The 17431-nt window shown below is 47.2% G+C and overlaps 1 protein-coding gene across 3 annotated transcripts in view; it reads right to left on the minus strand.

The window, feature by feature from the left end:
* STK11IP (serine/threonine kinase 11 interacting protein) overlaps nt 1-17431 on the minus strand; it is a 68566-nt gene that overhangs the window by 43930 nt on the left and 7205 nt on the right. For 2 of the 3 annotated variants that reach the window (XM_066575537.1, XM_066575536.1), the window contains exons 3-11: nt 17173-17372; nt 9872-9946; nt 9215-9310; nt 4717-4824; nt 3181-3252; nt 2949-3078; nt 2762-2865; nt 567-653; nt 443-484 (exon numbers count right to left, since the gene is read on the minus strand). In XM_066575537.1, coding sequence (XP_066431634.1) covers nt 443-484; nt 567-653; nt 2762-2865; nt 2949-3078; nt 3181-3252; nt 4717-4824; nt 9215-9310; nt 9872-9946; nt 17173-17372 — 914 coding nt within the window. Of the gene's footprint in view, nt 1-442; nt 485-566; nt 654-2761; nt 2866-2948; nt 3079-3180; nt 3253-4716; nt 4825-9214; nt 9311-9871; nt 9947-17086; nt 17373-17431 lie in introns of those variants that run through there. The other variant, XM_066575538.1, reaches the window with a different exon arrangement.

The raw sequence follows: 17431 nt of genomic DNA on the forward strand, positions 1-17431 counted from the left end.
GCCAGATGCCCATATTGGGGTCAGATCCCATAGTATATTAGAAAGCTTTGCTCCCAAGCCTTTTATTACACTTCCAGCTCCAACTCCAGTGCAGACTTCCAGCTCAGTTGCACCAAGGTTCAGATCAGCAGGGATCTCCGAGTGGTGGACCACCACTGGTCAACTATTGAGGCCTTATCCCTTTAAACCCTAGCAATACAATGTGACATGCTGGGTACAGAGATCATGAAAGTGAGCTTTCAATGTAATGGTGATCCCGCTGGACTTGTAAAATGAACAGGGAGAGCTGCAGTGTAAAGTATGGGGGACACACCAGCAGCCTGATAAATAGGGGTGACATTTTTGACTACAGACTATACAGCCAAGTTGGAGTCACTGACAGTAGGTGTGAAAACTAGGATATATGTAACACTTCATACATCTAATAGACAGCTCATCTCACCATCGTCTCCAGTCCAGACAGCGGCTTCCCGTCCAGTAATACCTGACAACACGAAACAGAGGTAAGGAGTGTAAAACCTGTAGTGTCCTGCAAGATGATGGATGACCCCTAAGCCACTACTCACCTTGTCCAAGACCTTAGGGGACAGATGCTGGGCGACCAACACATGATAGTCTTTATGGAAATACATGGGGTTCCCCTGCAGGAAGAGCTGCAAATACAGACACGGCTCAGTATACGGACACGGCGGACAAAAGCTCACTGCACATGGCTTCTACTGGTCCCTTTAAATGGGTTGATCCAAGGATAGGGAAGAAGAGTCTGGTCGGTGGTGGTCTGACAACTGGGACCCCAACAGATCATGAGAACCATAATCCCAGGCCCCCCACGACTGGGGCAGCGGTCCAGCAGCTTCATTTATCTCTCTGGGACTGACAAAGATGGCCAAGTGCGGTACTACGATTCTCTTGACCGACTGCGCATGCGTGCCGGCAGTGTCATGTGGGAGCTACACAGCGGATCCGGAGGCAAGTATGGGGTCTTTGGGAAGGGGGGCGCCGTGACGGACTCCGCTGTGGCATTCCGCTTGCGGAGCCCCTCACGGCCCTGGGCATGAGCCCTTAATGTTTAGGGAATACGGCTTCTATGCAAATCTGCGTGTCTTCATGGTCCTACAAGCAAATCCTGGTAGCCTAATTGTGCAGTTTATGTCATTTCCTTATATAAAGTCCCTTCAATCACAGAGTGTTAGAGGGGTTATCCAGTCTTTAAATCTTGAGGACCTATACCTTACGCTCCATGACCTACAGTGACGTCATGGAGGTTTGGGGGGGGTTTATGGAGGGGATATATGGAGCAGATACAGCTTTATAGAATGCTGTGCCGGCTGTTTCGTATAGCGGACAACTGCCTGCAACAGCGGCAATCAGCACTCCCGCTGACTGTGGCGGTTAGCCCTTTAAATGTCGAACATGAGATCGAGGGGTGCTGTCCGGTTGCTATGGCAGTTGTGGGCCTTCTGAAACCTCCCCATGTCTGCCATTGTACATTGCTTATCAAGCCATGCTGCAGGAGGGATCAAACAATCACAGGTTCATGTTCCCTATGGGGACTAACAATAAGTAAATAAGTAAATAAGTAAATAAGTAAATAAGTAAATAAGTAAATAAGTAAATTAAGTAAGTAAGTAAGTAAGTAAGTAAGTAAGTAAATAAATATATATATATATATATATATATATATATATATTAACAATAACAATATAGGGGAAAAAAAAGAAAGACAGTTTTAAAAAACAGTTATAAAAAAGTAAGGTAATAAAAAAGTTTAAAAACCCTTTTGCCGTATGTATAATAAAAAAAGGAAATAAAAAAATATATATTTGCCATCACTGGGTCCACAAAAGTCTGATCTATCAAAAAGTAAGGAAAAGTTAAACGTCATTAAAAAAAAAAAATTAAAAACACCACAGAATTGCGCTTTTTTGCTCACTCCATCTCCATGAAAAATGTAATCAAGAAGTCATATGTACTCTAGAATCTAGAATGGCACTAATAGAAACTACAGGACATCCCGCAAAAAAAGTAAAAAAAATAAAAAAAAAAAAGGGAAAAAAAACTAAATAAATATTTTATATCGCATAACTATGTAAAAAAATATTAAAAATTTTGACTGGCAGAGATTGTCAGCAGAAAACTCTTTAAGTGGTTAAAACAAACCTGTCCTAACTATATGGTGCCGTTACGGAAAGGTGACGGGTGATGTAATGTTTATACTCGCCCGCTCCCGCGATCCAGTGGTACCCCCGCTTACGTTGGCGTGCAGCATGAAAACCTGATTCTTTTCAAAGTCACATGCGCGGGTTCTCACATGGGATTTTGTGCCACATACCAACTTCAGAAGCTCCCCATCACCTCCCCTAACACGTGACTTACACAGCACCTACATCGCTCCCCTGCTACACAAGGGACCCAAACCATATAAAATAAAGAACTCAGAAAACCTCTTTAATTTCCCTGAGAACTAAAAGGAACGGACATTAAAACTCAATATGCCTGACCCTCCTATTACCACCAAAATCATCTGCCGTTGGGGCAATATTCGGGAGGCTCCCAAGGACATTAGATGATTGGAGAGTTGGGCCAACATTCACCTAATGTGTTCGGCCCCCTGAAGGCCAGCGGTAGTAGGAAAACCAACCTCCCTGTGTATACTACTACGGCGCCAGGCTCTACGCGGGCCCGTATACTACTACGGCGCCATGTTCTACGCGGGCCCGTATACTACTAAGGCACCAGGTTCTAAATGAACACTTCCTACCTTCCTAAGTTTTTTCAGCTGCACCAGTCCTGTAAGCTGCGAGTGCTCCACCAGAAGATTGTAGGCCAAGTCCAAGTGCTGCAGGTTGTACAGATGTTCCAGTCCTACGGCGAGAAAAAAAAGAAATGACTTAACTATAAACGCAGCGCCGTATGGCAGCCGCACGCAGGGATCCATCCGGACTGACCGCTAGTGCTGGCCAGCTGGTTGTGTCTGAGGATGAGCGTGTGGAGCTGCGCCGACGACTGGACACTCAGCTCTGGAACCGACGATAGGAAGTTGTAGCCAAGGTTCAGATACTGGAGCTCCGAGAGAACCTACAACAGTAAAGGAGATAAGTGAGGAGTGCAAATAGGAGCAGCCAATAAGACGGTCGTCGACCCCCCGAGGGCACACACCACCCGGGGTGAAGGTCGTACCTTCAGATAGGAGGCGCAGTCTGTGATGAGATTATGGCTCAGGTCAAGGATCCTCAGGCTGTTCAATAGTTCCTGAAGGAAAGAAAACAGACTCAACGAGGTCCACACATCTCCTCCTTATCACGATTAAAGATCTGCTAGCTGTCAGTGAATGAAAAGCCTTTCAGAACCCAATACGGGTCACAGCCGATACCGTAGTTTGCTACAATTGTATCCAGCCCAGACAATCCTCTGTGGGGTCAAGGCCAGTCTCACGGGGATTTAGGCTCCTGTGATTGGGTCAGGACACTCGTTCATATTACAGGTCTACTGACCCAAACTCCCATCCTCATTCGGATTAGGTCTACATTCACCATTTTGAAGAAGGTACATTCACACGTAAAGGAAATGCGACGGATTTTCCTCAGCAGAAAACTCACATCAAAAGACGCATGAAAGTCTACACTGTTACTGCGGACTGACTGATTCAGCTGGTGATCAGCATCCGATTTCAGCCTGCGCAGAACAGAACTCCGAATACCAAGCGCTCAGTGCGGGCGCACCGTCACCCCGCAATGCCTGAGCGCTGCCATCTTTGCCTCGGTGACAAGCAGCCTACTTCCACATCACCTGACCAGTGGAGACGGAGCTCAAATAGCGTTGCCGGGTGTCAGCGTGCCTGCGCTGAGTAATCAGTATTCGGAGATGAGGAGTCCTGTTACATGCAGACTGAGATCAGCTGAATCAGCTTAAACTCTGCATCAATGGTGTTTATTGATGTGGAAATGCTGCGAATTTTGCAGTGAAAAATCTACAGCATTTCCAGTTTGTGTGAACGTACAATCAAAAGGATCCGGTCCCCAGTATATATCAGTTGGGTATAGAAGAGCTGCAACAGCTTACTAAATGTTGCACCAAATATATTAGATGTTCTCCCATGCGTCACCTCCTGCCCTTATACCTCCGGCTCCACCCCGCTGACTACCATCTGTAACCGTCGTATGGTTTGTGCTCCCGCGCTGCGGAATACATCGGCGCGATACAAATAAAATTATATTATGTAAGCTATAGGTTTGGTGCAGTTTACACCATTTTTGTCAACTCATTCAATCACACAGAAATGTTACACAATATACTTTTTTGTCCCAGATATGTAGTCCCAGATTCTGCTACAGGTCTATAGCAGTGGTGGCGAACCTACGGTAGGAGTGCTGGAGGGGGCACTTGGAGCCCTCTCAGTGGGCTCACACACCATTTGTTACTAGTAGTACTAGAAAGCCAGAGACGTGGGATCAGGCTGCTCCCCTCCCCCCTCTCCATGTTCGCCAGAGGACATTACTAACATCCCCCCTCCCAAAAAAAAGTGCAATTATGACTGTGATGATGTCACCGTCATGTGATCAGGGGCGGAGCACGTAACTCACTCTGGATGAAGGACCTGTGACGTCACCGTCCTGTGATCACTCATGGATGGACAGGTGGTCATTAGTATTTTGGTGAAGAAGCAGAATGAGGATACAGTCACAACCCCAATATATGCCCCCCAGCAGCACTCACCAGGGACTGGTCCAATCCGTGGATGGTGTTGTAGCTGAAATCCAGAGTATGAAGTTCCAGCCAAGGCAAAGCGGCTCTCAGGTCCCCGCCACAAAGAGAGATGACTTCCTGCAGGAAAACGTGTCACATACATGTTATGCATCTGTAGCCCCGACATAAGGAGGGGGGGGGGGGGGGGGTCACATGCAGGGTAATTACCTAGAATGAACCTTGTTTTTTCGCCACATGTTGTACTTCATTTTGGTTGTAAAAAGAGACCGATATAATTTGTGTATATTTATTAAAAGTACCAATATTGGAAAGATTTTGAAAAAAGTGTCAGTTTTTCACATTTTCAACCGTAATCTCAAATATGTCCAAACATACTGTACAAATTTTTGATAAGATATGCATTTCCATCTGTTTACTTTATTCTGAATGCACACTTGAAAAACTTGTGTTTTTTTTAACCATTTACAGGACGTACAAATTTAACATTACTTTTCAGCATTTTGAGGAGCGCTTTGTTTTCCTGCACCAAGCCAAGTTTGCAAAGGCTCATAAGTGTCAGAATGATAGATACCACCCCACAAATGACCCCATTTTAAAAACTACACCCTTTAATGTATTCACTGACGGGTGTCATGAGTATTTTGACCCCACCAGTTTTTTTCAGGAATTAGTTCAATTTAGGGGAGAAAAAATAAAATTTCATATTTTTGCAAAGATGTCATTTTAAAGACATATTTTTTTCCTATAGAGCCCATGAAAATGAGGATTTACACCCCAAAATGGATACCCCTGTTTCTCCCGTGTTCAGAAACATACCCATTGTGGCCCTAATCTTATGTCTGGATGCACAACGGGAGCCAAAATGAAAGGAGCAGTCGGTGTCTTTCAGAACATAAATTTTGCTTGAAGGCGTTTTAGGCCCCATAGCACTTTTGTAGAGCTCTTGAGTGGCCAAAACCAAGGAGAACCCCCACAAGTGACCCCATTTTGAAAACTAGACCCCTTAACGAATTTATCTAGGGGTGTACTGCCCATTTTGACCCCACAGTTTTTGAATGAACTCAAGCCAAGCAAAAGGAAAAAATTTTTTCCTATAGAGCCCATGAAAATGAGGATTTACACCCCAAAATGGATACCCCCGTTTCTCCCGTGTTCAGAGGCATACCCATTGTGGCCCTAATCTTTTGTCTGGATGCACAACGGGGCCCAAAATGAAAGGAGTAGTCGGTGGCTTTCAGAACAGAAATTTAGCATGAAGGTGATTTAGGCCCCATTGCCCACTTGTAGAGCCCTTGAGCGGCCAAAACGACAGAGAACCCCCACAAATGATCCCATTTTGAAAAATAGACCCCCTAACGAATTTATCTAGGGGTGTACTGTGTATTTTTACCCTACAATTTGTGAATAAATCTAAGCAAAGCAGTAGGAAAAAAATTACAATTTTCATTTTTTTGGCAGTTGTATCAATTTAAAAACTGTTTTTTTTGTACAGCGCACATAGGAATGAAGACTTTCACCCCAAAATGGATACCACTGTTTGTCCCATGTTCAGAAACATACCCATTGTGGCCCTAATCTACTTACAGGACACATGGCTAGGCCTATAATGGAAGGAGCACCCGTTGGATTTTAGGGTACAACGGAATAAATTCCAGGCCCCATTGCCCACTTATAGAGCCATTGAGCGTCCAAAACGATAAATAACCCCCACAAATGACCCCATTTTGATACGATTGATCTGCGTATTACCGCGGATCAGACGCATGCGGAATCCGTAATTCCTATCCGGTCATGTGAGACCGGCCAAAGGTAGATCGCTACCTCTTTTTCACGTGACCGGGGACCGCTCAATGAGGCCACCCGTCACTGCTCCAGGCTCTCAGCGACCAACGGTCGCCGAGAGCAAGGAGATTTTAAGTTTCCTGGGCTCCCCGACTCCTGCGCATGTGTCCGGTGTTTTGCCGGCGGTCGCATGCGCAGAATACGGGAGAGTTCACGGAAGAAGATCGCATCGTGGTGCAAATACGGAGGCCTCCGGTAAAAAGTTTTATCTCCTCTCACCGATCGCATCGGTGAGGGGAGATGAACCTTCCCTTTTTTTTAAACTTTTACGTGATCGCCATTATCCATTTGATAACGGCGAACACATGATCAGGAACCACTCACCGCGGCCCCCCGTGAAGTCTCCAGGCTCTCGGCTAAGTTTTGTAGCCAGGAGCAGGGAGATTTTAAATTACCACGGCTTTTGCGCATGCGCCTGCCATATTGGCGACGGGCGCGTGCGCAGAAGCTGGGGTGAGGTCCGCGGATAAATCTGCGGGCCTTAGGTACGTCATTTCATCCTCCCTCACGGATATGATCCGTGGGGGGAGATGAAACGCAAGCTTTTTTTAACTTTTTCAAACTTTTTTTTTTACTTTTTACCCCTTTTTTTATTTATTTTTTTTTACTTTTTGCACTTTTTACTTTACATGATCACTGTCATCATGTCCCCAGTGACATCCCTCTGCTCTTGGCTACACATGGCAGCCAGGAGCAGATCAATTTTGAATTACCCGGGGCTCAAGCCCCTCTGTGCACGCGCCCGATGTCAATCATCGGGCGCGCATGCGCAGACTGGGATTTCGGGTCCCGGGACATCACAGGGGACTGGGGGTGAGTATTTTGACCTCCCCTCATGGATCCGATCCATGAGGGGAGGTGAAACTTGACTTTTCTTTTTCAACTTTTTCGCGATCACCGCTATCCAATGGGAACACCTCCTGGTTCCCGACTACCTTTAGGAGTCGGGAGCCAGGAGATTTTAAATTTGCCGGGGGCACCCGGGCTTCTGCACGTGCGCGTGACGTCATCGTCTGGCGCGCATGCGCAGAAGGCCGCCGGCGGGTCCGGGAGGACCAGATCTCCGGGGGACACCGCCAACAAGCCGTGTGAGTATTTTCAGCTGCCGTGATGGATCCGATCCATCATAGAAGCTGAATTACTACTTTTTTTATACTGTTTTATTTACTTTTTTGCGATCGGCGCTATCCATTGCATAGCGCCGATCACAACGCCGGGGGGGGGGGGGGGGGGCAGACTGCCCGCATCCTGGGATGACAGCTCCATGCTGTCGGCTACCTGCGGGCACCAACAGCATGGAGCTGTCACGTCCTCAGGCCAGTGGGCATCAATCCAAAAAGGATGCATAAAACTACGTCCTCTAGGATTAAAGGCCACTTACTGAGGACATAGTTTCCCGATGGGGCGGTCGTTAAGGGGTTAAATATTGTTTTACTAATTAAAATCAGATTGTTTAAAATTGTTTTTATTTCCCGATTGTAGATTTTTTTTATTTTACATACATCACTATCGGGTCGGCCATCTTGCCTGATCTACTGTTAGCAGCAGTTCAGAGATTTCTTTAAAAAGGGATTGTACTGGGATGACAAGTTATTCCCTCTTCACAACCTGCTGATCAGTGGGGGAGGTCTCACCCGAGTGCCAGGCCGTCATGAAGAAGAAAGGCGGTGCCGTGTCCCTCTCTGCCTGTCCGTGCGGGATCACTTCTCTCCCGTGCAGCGGTACCAGAATGAACGGCTCACCGGCCAATTAAGATACCAGAAAGCTTACCACTCAGCTATCTCCGCAGTCTCATTGAAAATGGTGCAGCAGTGCGCTTGTGCAGCCAGCACTCCATCACATAGCCTATTAGGACTCCAATCCATTTTTTAAAAAGACCCTTCAGGCCTGAAGGAACAGACGGCTGCAGCACTTCTCCGACTGCCTGATGCACACTGTACATTAGTCCATGACACTACACCTGCTTTGATTAGTGTTGCCCATGTGAGCAGCACGTAGGGTCTTAGACTATCGATATTTACTAACAGTGTGCATCAGGTAGCCAGATAAGCGGTGCGGCCATCTTTGTTTTTCCAGGCCCGGAGGGTCACTTTAATTCCTTTCTAGTTTTTTCTTCAGACACAACATCTCCCACGCCGCATGCACCCTGAGAGTGACAGACACAAATGATAATAGAAAGTTTCAACTCCGCTGTAGTCCCATTCCACAGCTGGCATCAATATTGTGCATAACCTTCGTGCATCGATTTAAAAAAAAAAAAAAAAAAAAAAGCCTTGTTCCAAGAGCTTACAATCTAACAGGCATAAATTATTAGAACAGAATCTATGAAAAGGTCCTTTGGGTTTCATTAACGAGCATCGCTAAGGTATAATTTAGTGATTGATGGGAGTATGACTGCTCGGACGCCCACTGATCCCGAGAACAACTATTGAGAGCATCCATAGGCGAGCTGAGCAGCTGTCTCCATGTGCAGCGCTGCTCCATTCACTTCAATGGGACTGCCAGAAATAACCAACTTCAAGCCCTCAGAGGGGTAACATATTTTAGTGGGAAAACACTTTAAGGTTGTGTTCACACGGCACGGTCAAACCAAGGCTTTGTTCCAATTGTGTGACAATAACTGGAGCACAAGAGTCACTTACTGTCAGACAGACCTCCCACTCACCTCCAGGCTGGAGACGCATCGGGAACAGATGAGAACTTCGAGCTGGGAATAGACAAATCGCAGGCCCCGCAAACAGTGTGGAGGGAGACATCGCAACTGTGAGAGAAGGAGGCAGAAGTCATAGTCAGCGCTCAATAGTAACACTGTATACAGTAAGCTCCCCCTAGTGGTGGCTGCAGGAAGTTAGCATTTTATATATGTCCTTTCAGGAGATTTGGAGATATGCAGAATCAGGTAGATGCCGGACGAGCAGAAAATCTGGACTGCTGGACAGAGGATCATTCAGCATAAAGAAGCTTATTTGGTAATTAAACGTTTTGTGCATAAAATACCTAATAATCTACACATTCCTTTAATACAGAATAAATGGGACCACATGTGCCAGACTATCAGACATTCTGTACCATGTGATGCCCACACTGCACTGTAGAGAAACCAGTGGCAATTTTTTCTCTCTGTGCTAGAAACAAGTGCTTGGATTGACAACACTAGGTTTTACCTAACAGGGTGGGATGGGGTGGGGAAACAAACCACACTTTATCAGTCCATGAAAAAAATACAGCTCATGACGCCACCATCAGATTGTTAGAGGTACTACACCATTACTATTTCCTTATCAGCCACTGATAGAAATGTAAAATGATTATTTATTCTCACCTCCAAAGACCTGAGAGACTTAAAGGGGAAAATATTCACATCAAACTGTCTCGGACACTCAGGAGGATGAATAAGCTGAAAAAGAAGCAAGATACAAGAATGAACAGGATACCTAGAAAGGTGTTTTCTGGTTACGTCTCATACAGCTCAGCTTTCCAGTTAACCACATTTAGTAACAGTATTATATAGCAATAACCTATGTCTTGTGCAAGCTGAAAACAAAAAGTGGCATATTGTTATTTAATAATGCTCGTAAAATAGGCGGAGTCATAACTACCTGTTATGTATATAAGATGTTGCCACTTTAAGAAACCCGGCAGTATAGAGGAAGGTAAAAGGGAAGAACGATATACATTATCCTATCAAAGGTATGCGGACCCCTGTATCAGCAAAATAGATTGTGTCTTATTGGCATGCCACGTGTCCTAGACCATGCTACATCAGATGCAGAGCCTTGGAGGTGTCAGCCATAGCTCGTAAGGAAACTGCATGCTATTGGATATACGGGCGATGCCGCTGCACATGAGCCGTCCATCACAAAGTGCAATGCATCGGCCCGTCTATAGTGGTACAAGGAGCGTTGTCATTGGACAGTTGAGTAATGGAAGAATGTTCTATGGAGTGAGAATCACACTACTCCATCTTCACATCAGATGGACATACCCGGCTGTGGAGGATCCTGGGGAACCCAAGTGTGTTGTGTCAGTTAAAGGTGTATCCCAGAGATTAGGGACATTTTGAGAAATTGACCCAATGTTTCCACTTGCTGCCATTATTCCGCACAGCCATCTAAATCAAAACTGAACTCCAGTAGACTGGCTGACCGGCGCCACCGCTGCTTTCTAGCCACCTTCAGATTTCCACATCATTACAATGGCTGTCCGGGAGCAAAAACTACATCTCCCACAATGCCCCACTGCCAGTTACTGATGAGGGTACATTCTTGACTGTACAAACTATCATTACTGATTTTGAAGGCGCCGAGCATGCCCGACCAGTAAAACAGCAGAGCCTACAGGTCATAAGCACTGGATGCCAATGGAAAATTAAGGATGGGGAGGGGGGATATTGCAGCGTTGTAAAACAAGTTATAGCGGCACCTCACGACGAACTCCCAGTCCAGACAGAGAATCCACTAAAACCCCTAGTTCTGTCTCTTCCCCTGCTGAAGAGCAGGAACCCACACTGCAGCAAGTTGCAGCCCAACTCCTGGAGGCCATACACTCCAGCACCACATCCTTGACGGGAAAGATAGAGGAGGTCAAAATTGATGTGGGTCTACTGAGGCAGGACATGCATAATCTCAGAGGACGAGTCGGAGAGGTGGAAACGCGTATATCCCAACTGGAGGACGCTGCTGCTCCTGTGCCGGGTAAACTCGCAGAACTAGACAAGGCAGCAAACGCCTGGGCGCAACGAGCGGACGACCTAGAGAATAGGCTACGCAGAAACAACCTCCGAATCCTGGGCCTGCCAGAACGAGCAGAGGGCCATGACCCCTGTTCGTTTATGGAATCATGGCTGAAGGAGCTCCTGCCGGATGCCAACTTCTCCACAGCCTTCGCGATAGAAAGAGCTCACAGGGTTCCTGCCCCCCCCACACCCCCACCCCCACCGCGCACCTCCAAGACCAATGTTAGCAAGACTCCTCAGCAGTAAAGACAAGGACATCGCCCTTCAAGCAGCAAGACGCAAGCAAGTTCTCCAGTACCAGAACGCAAATATCTCTATTTTTCCGGACTTTTCCGCAGCTCTCCAGAAAACTAGAGCGACCTTCGTGGCTGTCAAGCGTAGATTGAGGGACGCATCCATACCGTATTCCATGGTATATCCAGCCCGACTAAGTGTGGTCCATAACGAGCGCACCTCCTTCTTTTCCACTCCGGAAGAGGCCGAAGAATGGCTCAGCCGTATACCAAGATCGCCTAGACGTCAGTGATCCCCCGACGAACACTTATGCAGCAGTAAATCGCCAGAACAATGTTGACCGCCAGCCGTGGTTCCATGCGGCAGAGAATCCCATGCTGCGTAACTGTTTATGCTGTTCGCTGCTTGCTTCCTCTCCCTTTCTCTAATCACCCTCCCCTACTCCACCTCCCATCCTCTCTACATACCTGTCCTATCGGTCGGTGGGGGGAGGGCGGTCGGGAGCAGTTGAACCTCGGTTATAATATTCCTGTCGCCCAGAACGAATATATAGTTACTCAGTTGGGCAGACAAACCATAAATAATTGAACGAATGGGGACCTCGAGCTCAAGAGACAGACTTGGTCTGTCTGACTGTGCCCGCATTAGTCACCGTAGCTTAGGTGCACAGTCAACCCCGTTACCACATATAAGTTCATGGTTAAGTTAAGGGTTATTAAGTTAGTGTTCATGCAAGCCATTACTATCACAATTACAAATATAAACATGGACACGTCTCTACAGAACATCGCACAGAGTTACCATAAGTTACAATCGAGAGATACAGAGGCAGACTAAAATACAGAGGAGTCTGACAGAGCGCCATACGCAGGGCATACCCACCCCGAAACGGGGAGTTCTCCTATACACGGATAGCACCTTTTATGTCAATGGCTAATATAACGGTATTTTCCTGGAACGTACGCGGGTTGGGAACCCCTGGGAAGCGATCTATGGTTTTCTCGTACATTAGAGGCCACAACCCACACATTGTATGTCTCCAAGAGACGCACCTGATCCCAGAAAAAACAAGGCTACTGCAGATGGTACGGGTCCAATGGGCCCTACATTCTACACACACATCCTACTCCAGAGGGGTGTCAATTTTGATCCATAAGCGACTTAGATGGGAGCCAGGGCGCACTGTCAGAGACCCAGAAGGTAGATTCATTTTCATACAGGCGTGGATAGAATCCCTCCCTTATGTACTTATAGAAATTTATCTCCCCCCACCAGCCAATATTGCAATTCTCCACCAGGCGGCCCAATTTGCCACCCAGTATCCTAACGCTTCCATCCTGTGTATGGGCGACCTAAATATGGTCCTGGACCCCCAGCTTGATAGGTTCAGTACACTACACGCCCCCCTGGCTCGGGCTCCTCCATCTCCCCTGGCCCAATTTATGCAAGAGGTTGGTTGGAGAGACGTCTGGAGAGCCCGGTACCCATCAGTGCGTGAGTTTTCGTGTCACTCCGCCGGAAGGAATGCCCTGTCACGAATAGATCACCAGAGGCTGACCCAGTAATGGTGTGGGAGACAATGAAAGCCTTTTTACGGGGCGCCTTAAAATCCACTATTTCATACATCAAGAGGGAATCTTCCCTACTTGAACAAGAAATTGCATCCCAGTACGTGCGACTGGAGACAGCGTACGTGACAGACCCGTCGGACGAAAATAGGGAACGATGGCTGGGGCAGGGAAGGCAATATTTAATATTTCTACAAGAGAAAGCCCGTAGAGCATCCTTTTTTGCAAAGCAGCGTTTCTATGAACTCGGCAACCAATCCAGTAGTCTGCTAGCACACTTGGTGCACCAAAATTCTGCATCCCCAGCGATACTTCGTATCAGATCCGAAACCGGAGAGATCCTGCACGAAAAGAAAACAATAGGGGAGCGGTTTCAGCGATATTACAGCGAGTTGTACGAAACCAAATTACAGGCCACCCAACAAGAACTAGTAGACTATCTCTCGGGTATTAATTTTCCGGTGCTTACTCCCAACCAGCAGACTCTGATAGATGCCCCGTTTACACTGACGGAATGGACAGAGGCCCTCGCGGAAATGTCTAGCGGCAAGGCCCCAGAACCCGATGGCCTGCCGATCGAGGTATATTCCAAATACCAAGAGACCCTTCTTCCCACACTACTGGACGCATACAACGCAGCATATAACAATGGTTCCCTGCCCCCCTCCTTTTATGAGGCCACAATAGTCAGTCTAAAACCAGGAAAGGGCGCTCTAAACTGTGGCTCATACAGGCCCATCTCCCTGTTAAACTCAGATTATAAGCTTCTAACTAAGATGTTGGCCAGACAACTTAACACCGTCATCCTGGACCTAATACATCCCGACCAAACCGGGTTTATGCCGGGTAAATCTACAAGTGACAACCTACGGCGGGTCCAGGTAGTAACTCAGATCGGCTCAGCCGGGGAGATGGAGTGGGCCCTGGCCTCCCTAGATGCCACCAAAGCCTTCGACTCTATCGAGTGGCCATTTCTTCTCCAGGTCCTGAAGAGATTCGGGTTCGGAGATGGATTTATCCGATGGGTCTCTCTAATGTACAGAACTCCCTTGGCCGCAGTATCGGTGAACGGGTCCTGCTCCACATATTTCCCTTTACGTAGAGGCACGAGACAGGGGTGCCCCCTCTCCCCACTCCTCTTCGCCCTAGCAGTGGAGCCATTGGCTCTCATGCACCGAACGAGCCCAACGTACAGGGGGATTGTGATAGGGGATAGGGAGGACCGCGTGGCGCTGTATGCAGATGACTTAATGTTATTCATGTCCAACCCGATAGACTCCCTGCCCCGGGCCATGGATATCATTAACAATTTTGGATCCTACTCAGGATTACACATTAATTGGTCCAAATCGGCCCTAATGCCAGTGTCGGAGCGGAGCCCTTTGAAGCCCATGGACCTCTATTGCGGCCTCCAGATTGTTAATGATTTTAAATATTTAGGTATTCGGATCACTAACTTCGTAGGCCGGGCTCTAGACCTGAATGTGTACCCCCTGGTAGATTTATTTAGGTCCAAATTCCGGGTTTGGGGATCGCTACCATTATCAGTGGCAGGTCGAGTCAACTTAATTAAAATGATTGTCCTGCCCAAATGCCTCTACACCCTACAACATACCTCAATGCCAGTCCCGATAAAGTTTTTTAGGACCATGGACTCTCTTATGTCCTCTTTTATATGGGGGAGTTCCCGCCCGAAACTCAAGATTTCCACTCTTCAGAGACCAAAGACGGCCGCCGGGGCGGCACTCCCGGACCTATGTCTGTATTTAATAGCCAGTCAATTGACCCACTTGAAATGTTGGTTGAGAGACAGCCCGCTGCCTAACTCGGAGGCCCACCTAGGACAGGTTCTTGATATTCAGAGTCTCTGGTCAGTGCTGGAGTTCTCTGCAACAATATCAAGAAAGATGCTACCCATCCACAGGTTGGCGACGCAGGTTTGGCGTCTGGCCAAGGTAGCTAGCGGGTTCGCCGACATAGTAGCAGAGATCCCGCTATGGAGAACCCCTGGACTGCGGGAGCTAGTGTCACTGGATGACCTCGCGACATGGGAGCAGGGTGGTGTAAGGTGTCTGGGCGACCTTTACGACTCGAATGTATTCCTATCCTTCGAGCAACTGCAAGATCAGTTCCAATTACCTAGATCGCACTTTTATATGTACCTCCAGATTAGACACGCCTTGCAGACGCAATTCCCTCCGGCAAGTAACAACATATCCCACTATCCCCTAATAGGAAGTCTGCGGTCCCAGAGACCCCAGGGACTTATATCGGCAATATACTCACATTTAATAAACTCAAAGGCCACCCGGGTGGTTCCCCCCTCCTTAACTAAATGGAGGTCTCTGATCCCGGCGCTAACTGATGACACTTTCCAAGATCTATTAGAATCTCCTTTATTCGTCTCCCCCTCAGTAAATAATAGAATGATCCAGATGTACATAGTGCATCAGTGCTACCTCACCCCGGCGCGGCTGCAAAGGATGGGCAGAAACCCGACAACACATTGTATCCGTTGTACATGCACCTTTGCCGATTTCTGGCATATGATTTGGGAATGCCCGACGGTCCAGTCGTACTGGGGCGAGGTCATAAATTTGCTAGCTTAGATTCTTAGTATTCCGATTCCCGCCACCCCAGAGGTCTGCCTCTTCAGCATTCTGGACGAGGAGCATTGGCAGCACCATGATAGAATTTTTCTCCGAGAGGTCCTGTTCCTGGCTAGGAAGGTAATTGCACTGAGGTGGATGGACCCAAGGGGCCCTACCCTGGCGATGTGGTGAAAGATCACTAACACAACCATCCCCTTCAACAACTTAGTCTATAAGGCTCGCAAATGCCCAGAAAAATTCCAGAAGGTATGGGGTCGATGGTGTGATTCCTCGCTCACCCTGTTCCCTCCGCGACCGCTTTCCTCGGTTATATCAACTCTGCGAAGGGGACCTCAGTAATCAGCAGATGCTGGAGACGGGCGAGGGGATCCGGGACCTACTTTGTTATGTCAGATCACAGCGACAGGTGGGCAATTACCTGGATGGTCTAGTACTGCCTCTGTTATGACATGTCCATTATCTGCATAGGCTCTCTCTGCATCTCTCCTTCCATCCTTCCTAGCACCCCTGGAGTACACTGCAAGGGCTATACACTAACGACAAGGGGAAACTTTCCCCATTCTCTTCCCTTCCCCCACCTCTTCTCCTCCCTTTTTTTTTTCTTTGTTCTCTATGGGATTCTAATATTCATATGTGATTTTGTAGAACGAAAGATTTGGCATGCTGTTAATTTTCAATAAAACGAGTTAAAAAATAAAACAAACAAAAAAAAAAAAAAACAAGTTATAGCGTTATATTTCAAAATAACACATTATCACCTTACGAAATATAGAACTTCACTTTGAATCGCTGGAATATCCCTTTAAGTACAGCAGAGATGTCATTATGGTCTGGGGATGTTTTATGTGGCATGGTCTTGGTCCGTTGGTTCTAGTGGCAAGAACCACGAACACGGAGGTGTACCTCTATTCACCCTGCAAACGTCTGGAGAGTTCCCTCAAGGAAGGTGCAAGGAACGTCATTGTTGGACAGTTGAGCAATGGAAGGACGTTGTGTGGAGTGACAAATCGCACTACTCCATCTTCACATCAGATGGACGTACCTGGTGTGGAGGATCCTGGGGATGATTTCTGCCGGAGTGTGTTGTGTCAACAGTTAAGTACGACATTTGCAGGATGAATGGAGGGACATACTAGCTGAAGTGCATTGAATGTTAGCAGAAAGTAGATTAAGGAGAGTATACAATGTCATTAGGGCCAAAGGAGCATATGAAAGTGAATACTACTTTTGATTCTTGCCCAGGGGTCCAATGACTTTTGGTAGGATAGTGCAAGTCCACTACAAGTATTACTGCAGAACACAAAACACAAGTTTGAATATTTGAAGACTTGAATGACAACATTGAAGCCACCAGGAAGAAAAACCCAAAAAAACTATATCCCACTTACACGGACTTCCATCGTTCTCCCCCCTTATCCTTAAAACGGTGTTTGAATAACGTGGATCTGGTACTAGAAGTAAATAAGGAAGGAACCTTCAGGGAAGGAGTTTTCTGTAACACATCGAGCAGGAACTGAGTCCTCAGGATGGGGACGTTGTCGGCAGGATAAGCTGGAAGCGCCTGGAACCCAGTTCCCGGTCCACGAGGAAACAGCTGCTCAAACAGGCGAGTGACGACTTGTAGACATGGAGTGAGAAGTGATAAGACGCGGCTACCGTCCAGCACGGTGTCCCCTGCAGGAAACATAGGAGAACATTACTGTCGGGTGCACAGGAACACAGTGTCCATTCTA

Source organism: Eleutherodactylus coqui, chromosome 8, assembly GCF_035609145.1.
Source record: "Eleutherodactylus coqui strain aEleCoq1 chromosome 8, aEleCoq1.hap1, whole genome shotgun sequence".
Lineage (NCBI taxonomy): Eukaryota > Metazoa > Chordata > Amphibia > Anura > Eleutherodactylidae > Eleutherodactylus > Eleutherodactylus coqui.